We start from the raw sequence: 21841 nt of genomic DNA on the forward strand, positions 1-21841 counted from the left end.
AAAAAAAAAAAAAAAAAAAAAAAAAAAAAAAAAAAAAAAAATGAGTGTCATCTTGAACTTTAGCTCCTCCTGCCTGAGCCTGTAGAGAATTGTAGTTTAAAAAGAGGTGGGTATGTTGTTGCATACCTTTAACTTTGACATTTGAGGCAGAGCCAGTTTTAGTCCAGCCTGTTCTACATGATGACTTCCAGGACAGCCAGAGATGCGTTGTGAGACTCTGTCTCAAAAAAAGGGGTTGTGTTTTTATGTGGCCTGAGGAGGTAGCTCAGTCATTTCCATCACCAGAGCCCAGGCGCAGACAGGGTGATCCCTGGGGCTCTCTGGCAGCCAGCCCAACCTAGTTTCTGAGCCCCAGGCCAGTGAGAGACCCTGTAAAATATAAGGTGGGGTGTTCCTGAGGGACAATATTGGAGGCTGCCCTCTGATCTCAGGAGTCCACACACAGGTATATATACCCATACACACATGGGGATATGCACTATCCAGACACACACAGGCTGGGACTGGGTAGGGTTGGAAATGTAGTTTAATGATAAGGGGGTTAAATTGATACACAGGCTCTGACAGTTATCCCCAGCACCACAAGAAACAGTAAAGTGGGGCTTGCCGAAGCCTGCTCAGAATCCCTGTGTTACTGAGAGTATGGCTCATCTGGTAGATCAGTTCCCTGACATGCATAATGCCTTGGATATCACACTCAACACTGCATAAACCCAGTGTGGTGGCACACGTGAAGTGTTGGCCAGGCCTCACAGTCATCCTGGCTACATAGAGTTCTAGGCCAGTCCAGGCCCCATGAACCCTCAGGCCCTCACTTCCTGCTAATGGGACAGTCAGCACTTGCCTGGAGGTCCCATGATTGTCTAGGACTCGGTGTACTACAAAGTCTGCAGATGTGGACTGCATTGCTCACCAGGAGTTGCAAGGGTGATGGTGTGTTCCTGGGGCTAGAAGCCTGGATAAAAGGTGACCTGCTGCCCTGTCCCTGCAGTGTACAAGGCAGATGTGGCACGCCTGCTGTCCTGGCCAGATCCTACAGCAGAGTGGAAATCTGTGGTCATCCTGGTGCCTGTCCGACTGGGCGGGGAGACCCTTAACCCTGTGTATGTGCCCTGTGTGAAGGTAAGCACCTTGCGATGAGCACCTCTGCCCAGGGGCCTCCACACGTAACAGAGGTCAACCATGGGTGTCATTCTTTGGGACCTGTGTCTCTTGTGTATGTGTCCTCTTCTGTTATGTAAGTGTATGTGGTACATGCGGAAGTGTGAAGACACGGGGTACCTATTCTGTCACTCTCTGTGTTATTCCTTTATGACGGGGTCTCTCACTAGCCCCGGAGCTGGGGTGGCAGCCAGCAGTCCCTAGTGATACCCCATTTCTGCCCTCCACAGTACTGGGTTATAGTCATGTGTGACCATGCCCAGGGTTTTACATAGGTGCCATGGTTTTGAACTCAGGCCCTTGTGCTTGGTGAGCAAGTGCTGGTATGCTTTGAGCCATCTCCCGAGCCCCCACCTGGTTTTACAAGACAATTATAGGCACATATTAGCCTGCTTCTGCCAAAGGTTCTAGGGATTGAATGCAGGTCCTCACTGTCAGTGCTGCCCAGTAGTGACACAACTGCAACAGATCCATTTGCTATCATGGGGGCTGCGATTTAAACCCAGTGAAAGGAGCCAGAATTCTGAGTATGTCAGGTAAAATAGACCTTCTGAAAACAAACTGGAATGTTCTGGAAGACTGGGGAAGACGCTCAAGGTGGAGGTTTATGCCAGGCAGCACGTAGGTCAATTCCAGGACATAAATGTGTTTTCTTATTATAAGCAGACCTGTCATCCTGTCCAAGCTCTTGGAAGGCTGAGGCAGGAGGACCTTCTAGAAGGCAGATGAGGAGCTAGAGAAGTGTCCCATGGAAAGAGGGCAGCATGACAGGCTCAAGCAGAAGCCCTCTGGCAAGTCTGCACTCAGATGAAACACCAAGTTCTCCCTGTAAGCCTAAAGACATGTGCCACCTGTCACCTTCACGCCACGCCACTCTGTGTCTCTTCTCAGCCCAGTGTGGTGTTTGCACAACATTCCTGCTCCAGGCCGTCACTTCCTGCCCTCAGGGGAGACTCCACACTCAAACCCATCCCTGCTAGGTCTTTGCTCTCTGTGAGGCCTTTCTTATTTAAAATTTCAAGTTCTGGCTATGAGTGGGTGTGGCGAGCTAGCTGTCAGAGCATGTGTACGATCAGGCTTCCATCCCCAGCAGCAAATAAAGTCAATAAAACCAGGTGAGAAGGCACACTGCTGTGAGCCTGGAGGTTAAGGCAGGAGAATGTCGAGTTGAAGGGCAGCCTGAGCTACATAGAGAGACTCTCTTCCAGCACTGCACTCAAGTGCACATACCCAGGCGGGATCACCCTTTTATCCCAGCACTTGGGAGGCAGAGACAGGTGGATTTCTGAGTTTCAGGCCAGGTTGGTATACAGTGAGTTCCAGGATAGCCAGGGCTACAGGGAAACAATTAAACAATAAATCATGTAAGAAGTTATATAGCCTTCTCATCCAACAGCTAAGGCTGTTTCTGCTCTAGAAATCTTAGTGCCATCAGACTGCGTTGGTTGCCTGGATGGCTGCTCCCGTCGATTCCCCTGGCTTCATAGGCTCTAGGACCCTGCTAAGTGTGTTGAGCTCCTGTCTGATGCTGGTCTCTTCTACAGGAGCTTCTGCGTTCAGAACTCTGCCTGGGCATCATGGGGGGCAAGCCCCGGCATTCACTGTACTTCATTGGCTATCAGGGTAAGGCACAACCCCTTTCCTTGGGTCCTAGCATCCCGCTGCCGTCCTCTTGCCCACCCTGGGTTACATTTGTCCTCTTCCCTCACCAGATGACTTTCTGCTCTACCTGGATCCCCACTACTGCCAGCCCACAGTGGATGTCAGCCAGCCCAGCTTCCCCCTGGAGGTGAGCTGGTGGCTTTGAATGGGGGCGGCAGGTGTGGGCACAAAACTGGGGTCCCTCAAACCTCTCTCATCTGCCCAGTCCTTTCACTGCACCTCGCCCCGCAAGATGGCCTTTGCCAAGATGGACCCCAGCTGTACCGTGGGGTTCTATGCTGGGAACAGGAAGGAGTTTGAGACACTCTGCTCGGAGCTGATGAGGGTGAGCTGCCATCGTGGGGGAACTGTCTTAAAGGTAGTGCCCTGCCTCCAGTGTGCTAGATGGACTGGCTTCCACTTAGTCCTGGGACAGTAACAGACCACTCTCAGTAGAAGTACATCAAGGTGTACTTCAGTGAAGGTGATTTCATCCACCAATAGGAAGCTCAGCCCAGAATAGACCTGAAAATCTTAAGCCACTGGGGGTATTTGGGGGTCAGTCACCGGAGCTCCTTAGAAGTCTCAGGGCAGCTGTTCAGAGGCTAAGCCTGGTAGGCATGGCCCAGCTGGCTATGAAAGACCCTGAACTGAAGTGCTCTCCTCCACCCTCCTGCAGATCCTCAGCTCCTCCTCAGTCACGGAACGGTACCCCATGTTCACAGTGGCTGAAGGCCACGCTCAGGACCACAGCCTGGATGCCCTCTGCACCCAGCTCTCCCAGCCCACACTGCGGCTACCTTGCACTGGACGCCTACTCAAGGCCAAAAGGCCCAGCTCCGAGGACTTTGTGTTTTTATAATGGGAAGGGATGGGGAAAGATGCCAGACTATTTATTTTTTTATTTATGTCATGTCAGGTATGGGATCTGCAACTCCAGTGGTGGTGCTGGACCCCTGTCCTCATGTCCCCGTCCTCCCCAACACAGCTGAGACCTATCTGGGCCCCCAGCTGCCCGTCTCCTCAGGAGCCAGGGATGGAGAGTGGGCTCCAGGGCACTCACTCAGGGCCTAATTCAAGTTCTGTAGCCTGCATTGGGTCACTGGTCCCAAGGTCCCAAAGGTCCTGTCCTGGGAGAACTGACTGTGGCTGATAAAGATGCAGACTTGAATACGCCTGGCGTTGTTGACATTTCAGGTTGTCTGTGGAGAAGACAGCGCTCTGGCAGCCTCATTTCAAAGCTTAGAAACAGCAGTGCCCTCTCCTGCAGGTAGCTTATGTAGGCTGACAGAGTTAAGTTGTAGAGGCAGGTTGGCTCTCTGTGGCCCTCAGGAGTGGCTCTGCTGTTTCTTCCGTTGGCGACCTAACTGGCGGAAGTGCAGCTTTTTGGGGTTGAGACCAAAGGCCTGCAATCTCTGTCTGCTGAACTTGTGACCTCCAAGTGTCACTGTGGGACCCAGCAGCCTGGCCTTCTTGCTCTTCTGCTTCTGGGATGCTGGCTTCTCTGGGCAGGATGTGTGGGCCAACCCCTCTTCCTTGGATACTAAGGTCTCGGCCTGGGGTACCTTCCGGTCAGCTCCATTGGGTGTGGGCAACTGTACTTGTGGGCTGGCCTTGCTCTGAGACTTTCCTGTGGCTTCTGTGGACGTTTCCATCCTACAGGGAGAAAAGTCAAGGCTTAGGTCAGCCTGCTGTTCTGTTCAGAACAGGATTTCCCCCACCCTGCCCTTTTTGTTTGTTTGAGAAGGGGCTTCATGACTGGCCTTAAACTCTGTGTACCCAAGATGACCTGTAACTTTTTTTTAAAGCAGGATGGAGTGATATAGCCTCACTATGTAGCTCTGGCTGTGCCGGAACTCACTGTAGACTACACTGGCCTTGAACTCAGAGCTCTTCAGGGGTTTTTATACAGTGCTAAGATAGAGCCCAGGCCATTAGACATGCCACGGAAGCACTCTGCCCACTCAGCCAAAACCCTGGTCTTGTTGTCTCACTACAGAACCCAGATGGCCTCAGCTTCCTGAGATAACTTTCATAAATAGGACAACTACAGATTAGTTGGACCAGCGGAAGCCATTTATGTCAGTCAACTTGTCCTTGTGCCTTTAGTGCAGCTGCCATGTCTGTCACAACTGAGGGTCTAGGTCCTAGACTCTAGTGGGTGACGGTAACAACTGTCCTTGTAACAAGCCTGTAAGGTACTTGTAAGAATTTATTTTGTTCAGGCTTGGGATAAAACTCAGGATTTTAATCATGCTGAACAGAATCTCACTAGGTGTGGTGGCACACACCTTTAATCTAAGCACTTGAGTCAGAGGGAGATCTCTGAGAGTTTGAGACCACCCTGACCTACATTAAGAAGCTCCAAGAGGACTACACAGCCCAAGTCTTAAATAAGCATACAATCTTTACATCCCGCAGTCAGGGTATTGCTGTGGAGCCCAGGCTGGCTGCACACTCAACAAACTCATGAACCCCCACCTGCCTCCCTAATGCTGGGGTTACAGATGTGCACCAGGGTGCAGTCCTCCTGACCCTTTATCTGAGTGCTGTAGGCATGCCCTCAGTCTCTCAAGTCTGAACATGATGTCCCCTCACCAAGAGGTACTGACAGGCCTCTAGTTTGCACATCTGCTGTCAGCTCCATGGGCTGCTGCCACCCTACCCAGCCCAGTGCTTACTCTTCCTGGCACAGAGACTTGAAGATCTGCCTCTTCTTCCACATGTTCTGGGCCTTCTGGCTGTACACCCGCTGCTCCTGCATCTCCTCCTGCTCCGACCTGTGCACCAGAGGTGTTCTAGACGCTGTCCAAACTATCTCCCCCCTCCCCCACCACCCTGCTGTCACCTGTACATGCAGGTCTTCTTCAGGGAACACCAGCGGTTCAGTTCCTTGTCATCAGCTGAAAGGATCTATATGAGGAGGAAGATACCTACTGTGTGGTCCTGGGGCTGCCTCTGAGCCTCAGTGACTCAGCAGGGGTGGCAAAAGGGTGGAGGACAACTGAGTTTGGTGTTTTGATATTGAGGCAGGGTTTGTTTGAATGTCTCCCTGTAGGTCAGGCTATCCTGGAATTCCCAGCAGTCCCCTCCTACCTCAGCCTCTAGTGCTGGCCTCCATTAACAGTTTCAGCTTAGTGACAGAGACAGCACTGAACTCCAGATCTTCCTGTCAGACCTCTTCACAGAGGGTGTCACCTCCTCCAGTCCCTTGCCCCCCCCCCTCAATTTTCCCTGCCAGCCCTGGTCCCAACCTCCTCTGTGCTGAGCCCAAAGTCGCAGGGCACCACAGCGCGGTACTTGAAACGACAGGGCAGGTCGTCGATAATGTCCTCGTAGTCCAGACGGTAGTACTCATCTAGGTACTCCTCAAAGGTCTTGTCCCCTGCACAGGAGATGCACAGTCGGGTAGTATGTGTTCAAAGCCCCATGAGGCACACTGTCCCATCATGCCTTGCGCCTCACCAGGGTCAAACATGGGCTTCTCCTGCCCCACTGCAGCTGCAAATGGAGACTTGCGCTTTCTCTTGCCTGAGGTGGGGGCCTCACGAAGCTTCTTCCGTGGTTGGCTGGGGTCATAGTCTGCATCCATCTATCAGAAAGAGCAGGTCAGATCAGGCCAGTTTTAAACACTTCTGGAGCATCCAGACCCCACCAGGGACACTCGTTGTTCTCAAGGTCTCACACAACCCACCCATGCTGGCCTCAAATGTGCTCTGCAGCCAAGGCTTGGAACATGTTCACAGAAAGCTCTTGCTGTCAACTGCACCTACTTCAGACTCACACCAGTGGGACTCACGTTAAAGTCAGGGTCCTCACAGTGCAGCTCCTGTTGGCTCCAGGCCCCATCTTGCTCATGTCCACCCCACATGTCCCAGTTCCAGTCATCTGGTTCCAGGGAGGACAGACAAAGTGAGACCAGCACTGCACTGCACCAGTCCTGCTCCTGCCCCCACCCCCTGCAGCTCTCTAAGACACGCACCTTCTAGCCCGTCCTCTTCCTCAAACTGTGGCTTCTCTTCCTCCGCAGTATCATAGTAGGCATCTCCAAAACATTTCTGCAAGGGAAGGGCAGGCCTAAGAGGCAGCAGCACCTACAGCTACAGGAGCTCAGCCGCCCCATGCCAATGCCAGCACAACTCAGCCTTGTACAAGACAGGATGTCATGTACGCCAGGCTAGACGCAAACTATGATGTACAAGAGACTTGCCTTGACATTGTGATCCATTTGCTTCCACCCGAGTGTGGTAAGTGCAGATGTGTGAATGACAGTTTTTTGCTTTATTGAGAGAAAGTCTTGTAGTCCTGCCTCAGATTCTCAAGTGCTAGGATTCTAAGCTCATGCCAACACACCCAACTTTGTGTGGCTCCTGAGTCTTACAAGAAATGGTCTCCTGCATGCTGAGACCTTCCACGGCACCGCCTGTTGTTTAGGCTGCAGTGATTTCACACAACAGCTACTACATCTCTGTAGGATTCAGACCCTGCCATCACTTGTGCCCCTCTACCGATGACATAGTCATGGACTGAGCTGTCATCATTCCTGATAGGCTGAGAGGAAGTTTCCTTCAAGATCCTACCTACACTAGACATGGTACACACCTGAACTCAGCAGGTAGAGGCTGAGCCCAGGGGATCAGGAGTAGCAGGCTGGCCTGGACTACAAAATAAGCCTGAACCTGGAACTCAGGTGATAGGATGCTGCCCCAATACACATAAAAGCCCTGGCACCACCCCTAACACTACAATCCATATCTGAGCCCACAGTTGTGATTCTACAAGGACACTGCAGCCACAGGTCTCCATGGCTACCATGATCCCTGAGTCTATACAGGGATATGTCAGGTATACAGTAGGCTCACAATTATACGGCAGTTGGGGCTGGGCACATCACCAGAGAAATACATCTATTGCGGGCCTACCAGAAGACAACACGATCCACTTTTATTTATTTTATTTTCAATTTTTACTGCCTTTATTTTTACTCAGTGTGTATGGAGTTTTGCCTGCATGTATGCCTACACCACATGCATGTGTGACGCTCCTGAAGGCCAGAAGAGGAAATCAGATCCCCTTGGACTGTAGTTACAGTGAGCTATGAGGTGACAGGGAGGCGATGGGAACTGAACGTTGGTCTTCTGGAAGAATACCAATACACTTAAAGGCTGAGCCATCTCTTTAGGCCTATCCATGCACATATTAACTAATTTGCATGTGCTCAACCTGGAGCAGGTCCTTGATGACATTTCCACAGCTAACATGAGCAACAGCACCTGCTCCTCTATGGAGAAAGCAAAGCTAAGAGCTGAGAAGTGCCTTAAATGTAAGAAAGCAGACAACTCCACAGCGCTCCCTCTGCAGCCCTCCCTCACTAGCCCACCAATGTGCCTTCAGCCTCCTCCCACCAATGTGCCTTCAGCCTCTTCCCGAGACTTCCTCTGCTTGGCAAGTGGCCCACTTGGGGCTGTCATGGGTCCCAGACTTTTCTTACAGATTTCTCAACACCTGGTGTTCTGTTCTTCCAGTACAACAAATGCTAATGGCAAGAAGAGCTGCAGGACTAGTGCTCAGTCACTGATGCCCTGGGTTCTACATTCTATCCCAACGTCACCACAAATACACAACAAAACTAACCGAGGGACTGGAACCCTTGCAGCCCATATGGTAGCTAAAGAACCAGTCCCACCAACATGCCCTCCACACACGTGCCATGGAACATGTGATGCCCCCCAACAGAAAAATGTCAAAACATTTACAGCAAATAAATTCAAGGTCCAAGCCATGCTGGTACACATCAACTGAAGTCAGTCCCTGAGAAGCAGACAAGGGGTGGTAAGGCAGAGGCCAACCTGGATATATGGTAAGATTCTTTCTCAGAAAAGCAGGAAATTAAGACATCCCTGGCTGGGCGTGGTGGCGCACGCCTTTAATCCCAGCATTTGGGAGGCAGAGGCAGGCGAATTTCTGAGTTCGAGGCCAGACTGGTCTACAAAGTGAGTTCCAGGACAGCCAGGGATACAGAGAAACCCTGCCTCAAAAAAACATCCCTGATAATACGTCAATGATTCAATTTGTTTTTTTTTTCAACCTTATGGAATGCAAAGACATTGTATACAAGAGAAACTTCTCTTCATCCCTGCCTGTCACCCAGGCTGCATTACAACTGTGTTGCTGACGACAACCCTGAACTCCTGATCCTCCATCAGTGTATCTTGTCTGGAACTCTCTCCTGATGGCAAACAGAGGCAGAGTGAGTTCCAGCCTCTTAGCCCTGCAATCATCAAGTTAACAACTGGCTCCACTGTGCATGTGCTAGTCTCGGTTATACATTCGCTTGAGTGGGTTCCAGTTTCTGTTGGTGGTGGTTTTCTCTCTCTTTTTGTTTTTTTGGTGGCAGAGGCTGCACCCCAAAGATAGAAAGGTGCTGTACCATAGCCATAACCCTAGCCCCTCATTGGGGGACTGTAGGCAGGGGTTCTACCACTGAGCCACACACTAGGCCTTCCCATGCCGCTCTCCCAGGAGATCTCACATGGCTGAATGCTGACCTCCACCCCACTGTCTCCCAGGCAGGCCTTCAGGTTCTGATCCTCCTGAGCCAGCGCAGTTGCCTCGGTATGTAACCCACTTCTCTGCCTATCCTTCCGTGTCAACTGCTCCCACCTATCTTCCCTGAGCTAGGGCCAGTGCTCCACTAACCCTCACACTGCAGGCAAAGAAAAAGGTGCCACGGAGGCCACGTCATTCTCTGGCCCCACAGACGACTTCCTCACCTGCATGAGCTGGTCGTGCTGGGCGGGGTCAAAGTCAGCCTCCAGGTCCTGCTCCTCAAGGCCCAGGGTCTCGTTACCAGTGACCTGTCGCAGCTTCTCCAGCTTGGCCAGGATCTCCTTCCTCTTTAGGTTCTTTAACTGTTTCAGCTCCTCCTGCTTCCTGGCCTTCTCCTGCGGGTGAAAGGCGCTCAGCAGCCCTGGTAGGCAGAGCCTTGCAGTGGGGCCTCCCAATGCAAGCAGGTTTCTGTTTTCTCGAGACGGGGTCTTAAGTAGCTCAGGCTGACCTTAGCTACAGATCCTCCTGCCTCCACCTCCTGAACTCTGGGAATCTGGGCATTGTCAGCGATGCCTGTTTCCTTCAGTGTTTGGATGACAGCCAGCGCTTTGTACATTAGGCAACTCTCACTATTTAATTCAAGATGGCCTACAATTCTTTATGTAGACCAGGCTGACCTTGAAACTGTAGTGACCTGTACTGTAAATGCAGGTGCACAACACCCTGCCAGCTTATTTTCACCCTTTATTATTATTATTATTATTATTATTTTGACATAGGGTCTTTGTACCCCAGGCTGGCCTAGAATCCTGAATCCTCCTGCCTCTGCTTCCTGTAAAGGTGTGTGACAGCAGCTTCTTTTTCTTTTCTTCTGTGGAGATGGTGTTAAGTTCCCTGCTTGGCCTTGAAATCTCTACCTACCTCAGGCAGGTCCAATGTTTTCAGTGTCTGTGCCTCGGTTCTGGAGGGCCAGGGCGGGGGAGGGGGAGGATCACTGGCAAGCACCGCCACCCCCAGCCACACTCACCCTCTTCTTCCGCTCCCTCGTCTCTTCCCGCTTCTCCTTCCTGCGCTCATCTTTGCGGCGCACAGATGATGCGATGCTTCGTGGGTATGTCTTGACCTGTAGGCAGGATAGGAGCCAGAGGGACCTCAGAGATGGTATACGGTTGAAGGGCTGGACCCCGGGCAGCCATGTCCTCCCTGACCCAGGCCTGGGCACACACTGAGGCTGAGTCAGGCTCCTCAAAGCGGAAGTTGTACTTGTGTTCAAAGTCTTCCTGCTTCTTCAGGAATAGCTCCCCTTCATCTGAGGAGTCGTCCACTGCCAGCTGGACTGGGGGGCCTGGAGCCCTGAAGAACATGATGGAGTCTGATGAGCCCGGCCAGACATGGCCTCATTCTCTCCCCACGAAAACTCTACAAAAGGGGCTGGTAAGAGGGCCCAGGGGTGCTTTCTGACAAGCCCTAGAGCATGAGTTCGATACTATGGTCCACATGGTGGAAGGAGAGAACTGACTTCCACAAGTGTGCTGCTTGTCTTTGGTATACTGCCTCACCCCTGCAAAGAAGTGAATGTAATGAAGAAATCACAAGTAATTCTAGCTACTTTTTAAAAACACAAAGGGCATAGAGCCCTTTGTTGCCTAGCCTGGATGATGGAGAATACCTGAGATACACCCTGGGAAGACGAGGTGGCTGCTTACCCTTCCTCCTCTTCTTCCTCCTCCTCCTCCTCTTCATAGCGTTTGTTGAGGATATAATCCCTCAGGAACTGTTCCCCCTCGTCCAGTCCTGGGTTGTTCCAGTATTCCTTGAGGTGTGTCTATGCAAAGAGAGGGTCCCACAAGCTCAGTCCCCTGGTGAGGGGCACAGAGGTAGCCTGGGATGGACCTAAGGATTTAAAATTTCACAGCCAAGCTAGAGTAGGTAAATTATCACCCCTTTGTGCCTTTTTTTCTTTTTTGAGACAATGTTTGACTGTGTAGCCCAAGTTAACTAGACACTAGCTACAATCTTGTCTCAGTCTCTGAGATTGCAGATTAGAGCAACTGAGAAACTGTAGTCCAGAAACTGTTCATGTGCCTCCCTCCTCAAAGAGTATGCTGTTGTTTATTTTTTGGTGCTGGAATGGAATCCAGGGCCTCCTGCACTCTAGCACGATCCCTGAGCCATGGCCAGCTGCTTACTGGGGACAGCTAGCCAGGGGCTTCACCACTGAGCCAAATCCCAGTCCCTCAAGAGTCCTTGGGTATCTGAGAAGATGAGGGGAGATAAAGTAGTAACAGGCGATGTGGCCTGAGGACTTACCAGTTCTTTCAGCGACTCGGAGCTGTCCATCTCCTTTTGCCCCTTTAGCCACTCAAGGTAGTCCACTTCCTCCTGGGCCTGTGTTAGGCAAGCACTCAGGTCCTCAGACTCCAGCTGCCCGAGTCTCCAGCCCCAGCCCCCAGCCGCTCCCAGCACTAACCTTCTCTTCCCGACTCTTAGTGTGCTTCTGCAGCAACACTGAGCCACCTTCCCCGGCACTGTCCTCGTCACTGCTGTCCTCCACAAAAGCCCGGAAGCTGCACCCCAAGGGACAGACTTGAGCACTGGTACGTGACTAGCCCTGAGCTCCGAGCCCTCAGGGTGAGCCCGGGGCAAGGGGCTGCGGACACACTGCAGCAGCTCTCCTGTCCCACCCACCCCAGCCCAGGCTTACCTTTCCTTCAGCTGTTTCTGTTCTTCTACATAGCTCTTTGTGGATGTTTCCTGCGGAGGAATTGGATGTGGGCCCCAGGCCTGCTATAGACCCTCACAGCCACAGGCAGCTGTTGTTCTACCTACCTGGAGCCTGTGGTCAACGGTCTCCCCATCAGAGTTGTCCTCGTCCACATATTTGCTGTACAAGAAACAGTGGGAACTTGGACTGTAGCACTGGCACAGTAGTGCAACATACAAGGTCTTCAGCTGAAAATGAGTTTGCTAGGCATTATGTCTACTTACTATTTTTCCCACAGAAATCATTTATATGTGTGAATGTATGTAATATGTGCGTGTATCGCATGAATATGGCTACAGATGCCAGGTGCCAAAAAGAATAGGAAATGAAAATTGAACACGGGCATGGTGGCGCAAGCCTTTAATCCCAATATTTGGGAGGCAGAGGCAGGCAGATTTCTGAGTTCAAGGCCAGCCTGGTCTACAGAGTGAGTTTCAGGACAGCCAGGGCTACACAGAGAAACCCTGTCTTGAAACACTCCCCCACCCCAAAAAAAAGAATATTTATGTGAATGTATATGTGCGCACATGTTTACATGCCACATGTGTGTGGATGCCTGTAATGTCCACAAGAGGGTATTGCATCCCTTGGGACTCCAAGGGCATCTGAGAGCTGGAATTCCAAGCAGATGGTAGCACCTGGTGTGGGTGCTGAGACTTGAACTCACGTCCTTTGGAAGCACACCAAGCACTCTTAATTGCAGTGTTACCTGTCCAGCTTTTAAAAACATTAGAAAACATTATACTTTATATCCTATGTGTATGTAGGTGTGGGCGGGTTTTTGTATGTAAGTGACAAAGATAACGACATAGAACCCTCAGAGTCAAGATGGTTGTGATCTGCTTGACTTGAGTATAGGAACCAAATGCTAAATCATCTCTAAAGCCTGAGGTAAGAGAAAGTTAATTACATTGTATTTACTGTGTATACACATGTATGCCTCAGTGTGATAGAGGTCAGTTCTCTCCTGCTGCTGCCTGAGTCCCAGGCACTGAAGGCTGCGGCATGGCAGGCTCAGTAAACACCACTCTCTGCCTACACTCCAAGGCCTCTGGGGTTTTGAGTGTTACCACCTAGCAGAGGCTGGTCCAGACTCTCCATCCTACTACTTTCACCTCTTGAGTTCTTAGATTAGAGCTGAGTACCTCCATGTTTGGCCTCAAACTTTAGTGACTTTTTCTTACAATGGGTTTTTATCAGGATTGCTACACATATACCCTCAAGGTCCTGCTTGTCCCAGTCTCTGAGGGGTGGAGCACTGCTTTAAACTCCTGGTGGGAAGGGCCTAAGACTGCAGGGGTTGGGGCGGGGAGTGGATCAGAGGCTCTGCTCTGGGGATTCCCTTAATGTAGAGGTTTGGGCTTTTCTTCCTTTAACCCTGGCTGTTCTGGTCTTGAGACCATCACATCTGGCTACCTTGTGCTTTTTTACCTGTAAAGTCCTAAATATAGGCCAGCAACATGGCTCTGCTTGGAGAGGTATATTCTGTGCAAACCAGAGGACCTGAGTTCAAGAACTGTGATCCACATAGAGGTAGGAGAAAATAGATATAAAGCTGTCCTCTGACCTCCAAATGCATGCTGTGGTATGGCCCACGGCCCACCAACCCATCTAACCACTCTTTCATCATACAATAATAATAAATCGTAAAGGTGGAAATATGGCTTAGCAGGTAAAGTCTCTTAATGCTAAACTGAAAGGCCTGAGGTTTGGTCACTGGAGTCTTGGACTCCACAAGTCCTAGAATTCATCCTCAAATCCACATGTGCTGTGGCCCTAAATCCCTGACAGNAAAAAAAAAAAAAAAAAAAAATCAAGAATGTTAAAAGGGCCAGCCATAGTGGCACACAACTTTAATCCCAGAATTCAGGAGGCAGGAGCAGACGGATCTCCGAATTCTGGTCTGCAGAGCGCGTTCCAGGACAGTCAGAGCTACACAGAGAAACCCCTCTATAGGAAACACACTCTGAGCCACCCTCAGGGTCCCTCGGGAACTGGCAGCTGACGGGGATGAGGCCTCCTTACCCTCCTTTCTCCAAGATGACCTTCCTCTCATAGTCCTTCAGGTACATGGGCTGCAGGTTCTCCTGCTTCCCCAAGGCTGCTGACGGCTCCTCCTCACTCTCTGACGATGAGGCTTCGGCTGTAGGACAGTGAGAGGGCACCTGCTGTTGTCCACAACTTCCCCCTCCCCCAGCAGAGAATGCGATAGGGCAGGGCTAGGAGCAGACTAAGTTCTGAGCCCTTGCCTGCCACTGCCAATTGTAACATAGAAAAGCCCCTACCCCAGTATTTATCCAGGGACGAGTACCATATAGCCCAGGCTATACTAAAACCCACGATGTGCAAAAGAAACAAACCAACTACCCAAACAAAGTCTTTAGGTGCAGTTATCGCTAAATTGATAGTGTTGGTCTAGCAATCACAAGGCCCTGCTCGATTTCAGTCATGCAGCACAGCACTGAATGTAATCCCAGCAGGGAGATCACAAGTTCACTCACATCCTTGACTATATAGCAAGCTAGAGGCCAGGCTTGCTTACATGAGCAAGTACCACAAAGAATAACAAAGCACTTACGACCTGGCACTTAAGACTCATGGATCCAGAGAGAAAGCTTTCCTTCTCCTGTATGTTGATGCCAAGGGTAAATGGCATCCATTGTCTGTCTGTCTCTCTCTGTCTCTGGTTTTTCAAGACAGGGTTTCACAATGTCCTGGCCTGGAACTCATTCTGTAGACCAGGCTGGCCTCTGCCTCTGGAGTGTTTTGGGATTAAAGTTGTGCAGCACCACTGGCTGAGGCATCCCGGCGAGCCTCCTAGGAGCTGCCCGTCTCTGCTTCCCCGGCACCAATATCTGCCGACCAGTTTCTTTTTTTTTTTCTTGGTTTTTCCAGACAAGGTTTCTCTGTGTAGCCCTAGCTGTCCTGGAACTCACTCTGTAGACCAGGTTGGCCTCGAACTCAGAAATCCGCCTGCCTCTGCCTCCGCAGTGCTGGGATTAAAGGCGTGCGCCATGGCCCAGCTGCCCCCTAGTTTCTATCCTGTGATTTCTCAGGATAAAGCCCAGGTCTTCAGCTTAGCATGGCAACTGCTTTACCAACCCACCCCATTCCCAGCCTTTTTGGGTTTTTTTTTTGACACAGGATCTCATTATGTAGCTCAGCCTGGCCCTCAGCCTCCTGAGTACTGATTATGGGTTATACACTGCCACTCTGGGAAGGCATACACTTCATTCAACAACTCAATTCCGTCCACACTACGACACTTAGAGAAGATCCCCCGCCCCACCTGTTCTCTGATAGAAGGTAGCATCTTTCTGGTAAATTCGAGGGTCCTTCTTCTTCAGCAAGGACAGAGTCCTGTAAAAGTCTCTCTCCTGCTGGGGATCAAATTCCTAGAGCAGGAAAAGGAAGAAGGGTTGACTTCAGAGGAAGTTGGACACATGCAGGTAGGGTGGTGACATATGAGAACAGGCTTCAGCAGGGCCTCCGCAACCTTGAGGGCTGAGTGGAGGGAAGGGGGGAAAGGAGAGGAGCATACACAGTACTGTGTCTGGGCAGCTGGGGCTTTGACAAAAGTAAAGGAAGCGCCGGGCAGAGAAGTACAATCTCCACAGGCCACTGGAGCCCCACTTGGTGTAGTACATACTGCCACATCAGACTCCTGGCTTTAGGAGTGGAAATGTGGTTCCTAGGGACCACTAATCAGGATGCTGAGGTATCATCTGTGGTGATGGAGGATAAAGTGAAGATAAAGTAGACAGGATATGACAATCTCTATGCGTAGGGAGGGCTCTACTGGGTTAGTGGAGGAGCTCTGATGGGAAGTCTGGGGCCACGTCTGGATCGTAGTGAGGATTTGGTATCTCCTAGCTATTGTCACCCAATGGATGAGGGTGTGGACCTGGATGTTCTTATAGGACCCTATGAGATTAAGATAAGGTGCTCGGTCCTTCTGGGGAAATAGGAAGGATTTGGTAAATCCCTAGATACAAGGAAAATGGTGCTTGTTACTCAAGGGATTTAGATGCAGGACATGGGGTTGGGGTCAGACTTCCACTGTATATATAAATTGGGGTGCTCTAGGAGTCTTGCGGCTAAGTTAGGAAAGTAGGTAAATTCAGTGACCATCAGGAAGGGCCTATCTGTCACTTAAGGGGTCGGGAGGGAAATCTAGAACATCTCCATAGGGTAAGGCACCTCTGTGCATCCAGCTGAGAGCTCAGTGGTTGGGAGGCTTGGAGTCTCTACGAGAAAGGAGGATGTATTTGGCGATCCCCGAGTTGAGGAGGGTACTGCCTGTCACTCTACGCATGGGGGCGGGTCCTGAAGACTCCGGGACAACCAAGCCCGGTTAGGGAGAGCCCCATGTACGTGGGTAGGACGCGAAGCCGGGTCGCGGAAGCTCACCACATGCTCATCGCTGGAGTCAGACTCGGAACTGGAGTCGCCACCGACGTCCGGATCTCCATAGCGATCTTTCACTGTGGAATATACACGGAGTTCCTCATAGCTACCATCACCAGACCCAGTTCCCCACACCTTGGCCTGCGCAGGCGCCCCTCACTCACGTCGCTGAAGTTCCTCACGCTCCCGGTAACGGCTGTAGCGCGCAGCAAACGCTGCGTTCACCTTTAGGCACCCAGAGGCGCGCGGTTCCGGCATGGCGGCTGTGAGACCTAGCGCGCGCACGCGTGCAACCGCCCCTCCGGGGTGTGGCCTCTCTCGGGCACGCCCCCGAGGGCTTTTCTTAAGGAGCACGTCCACTGCAGACGCAGTTTGCTCCACCCTCCGCTCTTCCAGGATCCGGTAGGCCTTTTGCTCAGCAGGCCACACCCACGGGGACAAGCCTCTGCGGGGAAAGGCCACAAGCCACGCCCACCCTTCTCCACCCTGACGGCTCCCGGCACCCAGCTGACATCTGGGGGCCCCTTTCTCCACTCGCGGTTTCCTGCCTCTCTTCCGTTCCGACAGCACCCGACCGCTGCCCCACCCAACTCAGTTACCCTGACGCCCTGGGAATGACCGTGTTGACAACCCCAGCACCCTACACCATCCATAGTCCCACCCTACTCTCCGAATACCCACCCCATCCCAGACTCCTAAATCTGAAGTCATTCTCACTGTCTTAGTTTAATGGGCCAAAACATAAAATAATCACACAAAACAATTCTTTCCATAAAGCAATAAATATTTATATTTCAAACTCTGTACAACAGACTGGAAACCTTCCAAGAAAGAAAAATGAACTCATGTTATCCTTTTAATTGATTTGAAATGTTTTCCCCTCCCCCTCACATGCCCAAAGTAGATGGCTCATACTTCAGGGCTCTCTGAGCACAGCCTGCCAAGGTCACCAGCTTCCAAGGGGCCCGGGAAGTAATGACCTCACTCTGAGGCTAGGGCTTTAAACCCCTGCCCTGGTGCAGCCCCAGTGCAGAGGAAACTTAACCGTTTAGATGGCTGTTGCCTGTAGGAGCCCCTTCTTTGTCCAACACACCAAAAGGGGTGAGAAAAACAAATGAGAAACATCCCCCAAACACACACACTCAAGAAATCAACACCAATAAACCACAAATTGCTCCTCCCACTCCCTTCTTCAATAGACAGGTGTGAAAAGAGAAAGTTTCTTTCCTCTTTTGTTGACATGTAACCCAGTAAGGCTGGAGACAGTGGCCTTGGGTCACATTGGGATCATCATGTGCCCCTGCAGAATGTCCATGAGGTTCTGAGCCCCTCTCTGCCGAGCCAACTCCAGGGGAGTGAGACCCGAAGCGTCCCTGTGGTGGAGATCAGATTCAGGAGCTAGGAAGCTGACCACGGAGCTATGGCCCTCTCTTATCGCCAGATGGATGGGGAGCGACCCATTGCTGTCCAGGGCATTGACATCGGCACCATGCTCCACCAGAACCTTCAGGGTGTCCAGGAACCCAGTGCGAGCCGCATCATGCACAGGACTAGTACCAGAGGCATCTTGGACATTGGGGCTGGCGCCTTGCTTCAGGAGTTCCAAAGCAACTGCTGGACTTCCAAACATCATGACCTATGGGGGTGGGGAGCAGAAAGTCAGTAGGTTCCCAATTGGAGAAGGGTCAGGTAGAATAAGGAGGTCTACCAGAAATCCAGAGCACAGAGAAGGGATCCTTAGGGAATGGGGACCACCCTGAGGAAAGTCAGGACCCAAGGGATCAGAGTGGGACCCCAGAGAACAGGTTCTTTGAAAATAAGGACACCACACACACACACCTTCTAAGCCCCACCCCCATCCTTGTAGGAGACAGGATGTCTTTCTGCATGTCCAGGAATTCTCTCTGTAGACCAGGTTGGTCTCAAATTCACAGAGATCCACCTGCATCTGCCTCCCAAGTGGTGGTGGGATTAAAGATTAAGTGCTGAGCCGGGCGTGGTGGTTCACACCTTTAGTCCCAGCACTCGGGAGGCAGAGGCAGGCGGATTTCTGAGTTCGAGGCCAGCCTGGTCTACAAAGTGAGTGCCAGGACAGCCAGGGCTACACAGAGAAACCCTGTCTCGAAAAACCAAAAAAAAAAAAAAAAAGATTAAGTGCTGGATTAATTTGTGTCACCACTGTGTAGCCCAAAGTTCTCTTAAGAACAACAACACAACAACAACAAAAAGCCCTAACTATAAAAGTGATTCTCATGAAAACATTAAAAAGCCAGGCATAGTGACGCTTTCATAATCCCAGGACCTCAAAGGCTCAGGCAGGAGGACAGTCTCAAATTCAAGGCCAGTCTGAGATGCAGAGTGAGACTTTGTCTCAGAAATAAAAAGAGAAAATGAAGAAATAAGAGAAGTAAAGAGAATGGATGAGAAAGGGAACCGGGCCAGGTGGTAGTGGCGCATGCCTTTAATCCCAGCATTTGGGAGGCAGAGGCAGGCGGATTTCTGCGTTCAAGGCCAGCCTGGTCTACAGAGCGAGTTCCAGGACAGCCAGGGCTACATACACTGAAAAACCCTGTCTTGAAGAAAGGGGGTGGGGGAGGGAGAGAGAGAGAACCGGGAATGTCTAAAGCCCCCCTATGGGTGATCATTAGGGCTGTAAAGCCCCTTCAACACAACCCTATAATCTGGAACTACATAGAATTTTTGAGAAAAGAGATGCTCTAGACAATTTGGATCCCCTTTGTCGAGAAATAACTTCCTTAGACATAGGCATGATCTTCAGAATTTATGAGTACCCATGAAAAGGTGGGACTCTCCTATAAATGCCACCCAAATTACGGGACCTTCAAGCAATAAGGAATCGTTTTTGTTACTAGGCACGCAGAAGATACAAAAGGGGAAAAATCTACATCACCTGCCGAAATGAAGACCTCCCTGAAATAACCAGAGATCCTTCAAGAGGGCACCTCAAAAAAAAAAAGCTATCTCCCTCGGAGAAGACATGCATGCCATCTTCCAGAGATCGAATGTCTTTAAGGAGCCTCAAGAAATATGAGCTGTCCTCAAGGACTGGCACGAAAAGAAGATGAATCCTAACCCACCCACAGAATAAAGGTCTGCAGCGAAACTGAATCTGTCAGGCTATTAGACAAGAGCTGAAAAGCCATCCCCTCCCCCATCGCATCCTCACCACCCACCCAACATTGGTGCAAGCAAGGACTAGACCTTAGGGGGTCACCAACCCGGGTCAGGAGACTTGTAGGGATGGGATGTGGGGGCCGGGTGCCAGCCAGGCCTCACCTGCAGGGCCGTCTTGCCAAAGCGGTTCAGGGCGTCAGGATGCACCAGCTCCCGGTGAAGAAGGCGGCGGACCTCTTGCACGTCGCCACGGGCCGCTGCGCCACTCAACTGGTCGCCGATGCAGACTTCTTCCAGAAGCATAGTGGATACCGGTGGACTGTGAAACCCACCCAGCCCCAAGCCCAGTTCAGGTCAGGGCTGGGGAACCGGCAAGAGCTGGATCAGAACACTAGGGGCTGCGGTGCCACCAGGACCAACTCTATGATCTTTCGCCGGCCGCAGAGCCTGCGCCCTCCGCCCGTACGACCCCAGCTCTCGCAGCTAGCTCCTCCCCCTGTCACCCAGAGAGGCAGCGGGGAACCCCGCCCAGCCCTTCGGCGCCCGCCCCTTGGGCCGGGTCTCCCCAGACTCACCCTCCCTCCTCTCCTCGCGCGGGCGGGGTCTGCTCTGAGCCGGCACAGTACTGGCCGCCGGAGTCAGCCGCCAGTGGGCGAGGCAAGCCCGCCCCAGGCCCCGCCCAGAGCGCCCTTGTTTTCTTACAAACTCGCAACAGAGTAGCGCGAGCCACTTTGCCCAGCGCCCGACCTTCATTAGTCCCGCCTGCTGGAAATATCAGCCAATCAGCACACGTTGCTGGGGAGGTTTGTCTCGCCCGTAGCGGTGGCGTGGCTCCTGATTGGTCAGCGCGCAGCGACCGGTGGAGCTGCCCGCCACAGCAGGAATTTTGGTTTTTCAAAACCGGCGGGCGGGCGGGAAAGAGGAGGAGGTTTAACTGACCCCAGCGGAGAGGCTGGAGACAGACTGGCGCGGGCGCATCCTGGATCTTTAGCGCCTCCGGGAGGAAGGGAGGCAGGACTGGAAACTCCTATAACTGGAACATTTTAGTCATTCACGTACCGCGGAAATGCTAATAAACGAGCTCTTACTGTGTGACCCGGAGCTTAGTTCATTCATTCGAGTGCTGGGTTAAAGGAACGGCTTCTGAGTGGTAAAGCGCGGTGCCTTCTAACATTTTTGGTTGGTTGGTTGGTTTTGGTTTTTTCGAGACAGGGTTTCTCGGTGTATCCCTGGCTGTCCTGGAACTCACTCTGTAGACCAGGCTGGCCTCGAACTCAGAAATCCGCCTGCCTCTGCCTCCCAAGTGCTGGGATTAAAGGCCACCACCGCCCGGCTTTTGTTTGTTTTTATGTTTCTGCAGCAGGGTCTCTCTGTGTAGCCGAGGCTGGCCTGAAACTTACTAGATCTGTTTGAACTCAAAACCCACCTGCCTCCTCTGCCATTCGTGCTGGGATTAAAGGAATGGGCTACCAAGATGGTCTCCTTTAATTTATTTATCTATCTATTTATTTATTTTGAGAACCTGAAAGATGGATCAATGCTCTTGTAGAAGATCTAGAATTCAGTATTAGCAACCATGTGACAGTTTAGCCATCAGTTTAGACAGTTTGGCCATCAGTTTAGACAGTTCAGCCATCAGTAACTCCAGCTTCAGAGATCCAACACCCTCTTCTGACCTATACCAACATAGTGCACATATAGACAATCAAATAGCCACATATAGACAATCAAATAATTCTCTTTTAGATTTTTCTAACTTTTTCAAGATAGGGTCTTAGTATGTAACTCTGGCTGTCCTAGAACTCCCTATGTAGGCCAGGCTGCCCTTCACCTGCCTGCCTTTGCCTCCCAAGTGCATAGGATTAAAGGCATGCTCCACTACTACCTGGCTCCTTTTTTTATGTGCATTGGTGTTTTGCCTGCATGCATGTCTGTGTGAGGGTGCCGAATCTAGAACTGTTGTTGCAGATATGAGCTGCCTTGTGGGTGCTCTTAACTGGTGAGCCATCTCATCTCTCCAGTCTGGCAATTGTCTTTTTTTTTTTTTTTTAAAGATTTATTTATTTATTATATGTAAGGATACTGTAGCCGTCCTCAGATACTCCAGAAGCGGGCATCAGGTTTCCCATCAGGTTTCGTTACGGATGGTTGTGAGCCACCATGTGGTTGCTGGGATTTGAACTC

At 51.3% G+C, this 21841-nt stretch overlaps 3 protein-coding genes across 4 annotated transcripts in view; 1 reads left to right on the plus strand and 2 right to left on the minus strand.

Annotated features, from left to right (window-relative positions):
* The window catches only part of Atg4d (autophagy related 4D cysteine peptidase), an 8606-nt gene extending 4628 nt beyond the window's left edge, over positions 1-3978 (plus strand). The window contains exons 6-10 of one of the 2 annotated variants that reach the window (XM_021171641.2): positions 992-1122; positions 2706-2784; positions 2874-2950; positions 3056-3148; positions 3482-3973. In XM_021171641.2, the coding sequence (XP_021027300.1) occupies positions 992-1122; positions 2706-2784; positions 2874-2950; positions 3056-3148; positions 3482-3664 (563 nt within the window). In that variant the 3' untranslated portion in view covers positions 3665-3973. Of the gene's footprint in view, positions 1-991; positions 1123-2705; positions 2785-2873; positions 2951-3028; positions 3149-3481 lie in introns of both variants that reach the window. The other variant, XM_021171640.2, reaches the window with a different exon arrangement.
* Kri1 (KRI1 homolog) lies at positions 3685-16790 on the minus strand. The gene is made up of 19 exons (XM_021171639.2): positions 16687-16790; positions 16526-16599; positions 15405-15510; positions 14141-14258; positions 12181-12235; positions 12056-12105; positions 11822-11918; positions 11662-11739; positions 11058-11176; positions 10578-10704; positions 10379-10474; positions 9576-9746; positions 6785-6860; positions 6602-6690; positions 6268-6394; positions 6057-6187; positions 5651-5715; positions 5484-5582; positions 3685-4458 (listed from the first exon to the last, which is right to left on the minus strand). Exons 1-19 carry the CDS (start codon positions 16778-16780, stop codon positions 4131-4133), a joined length of 2100 nt encoding a protein of 699 aa, XP_021027298.1. The 5' UTR covers positions 16781-16790; the 3' UTR covers positions 3685-4130.
* Positions 16791-17288: 498 nt separating this feature from the next.
* On the minus strand, positions 17289-20345 carry Cdkn2d (cyclin dependent kinase inhibitor 2D). The gene is made up of 3 exons (XM_021172541.2): positions 20233-20345; positions 19820-19976; positions 17289-18158 (listed from the first exon to the last, which is right to left on the minus strand). Exons 2-3 carry the CDS (start codon positions 19958-19960, stop codon positions 17799-17801), a joined length of 501 nt encoding a protein of 166 aa, XP_021028200.1. The 5' UTR covers positions 19961-19976; positions 20233-20345; the 3' UTR covers positions 17289-17798.
* Positions 20346-21841: the final 1496 nt, after the last annotated feature.

Source organism: Mus caroli, chromosome 9 (genome assembly GCF_900094665.2).
Source record: "Mus caroli chromosome 9, CAROLI_EIJ_v1.1, whole genome shotgun sequence".
Classification (NCBI taxonomy): domain Eukaryota; kingdom Metazoa; phylum Chordata; class Mammalia; order Rodentia; family Muridae; genus Mus; species Mus caroli.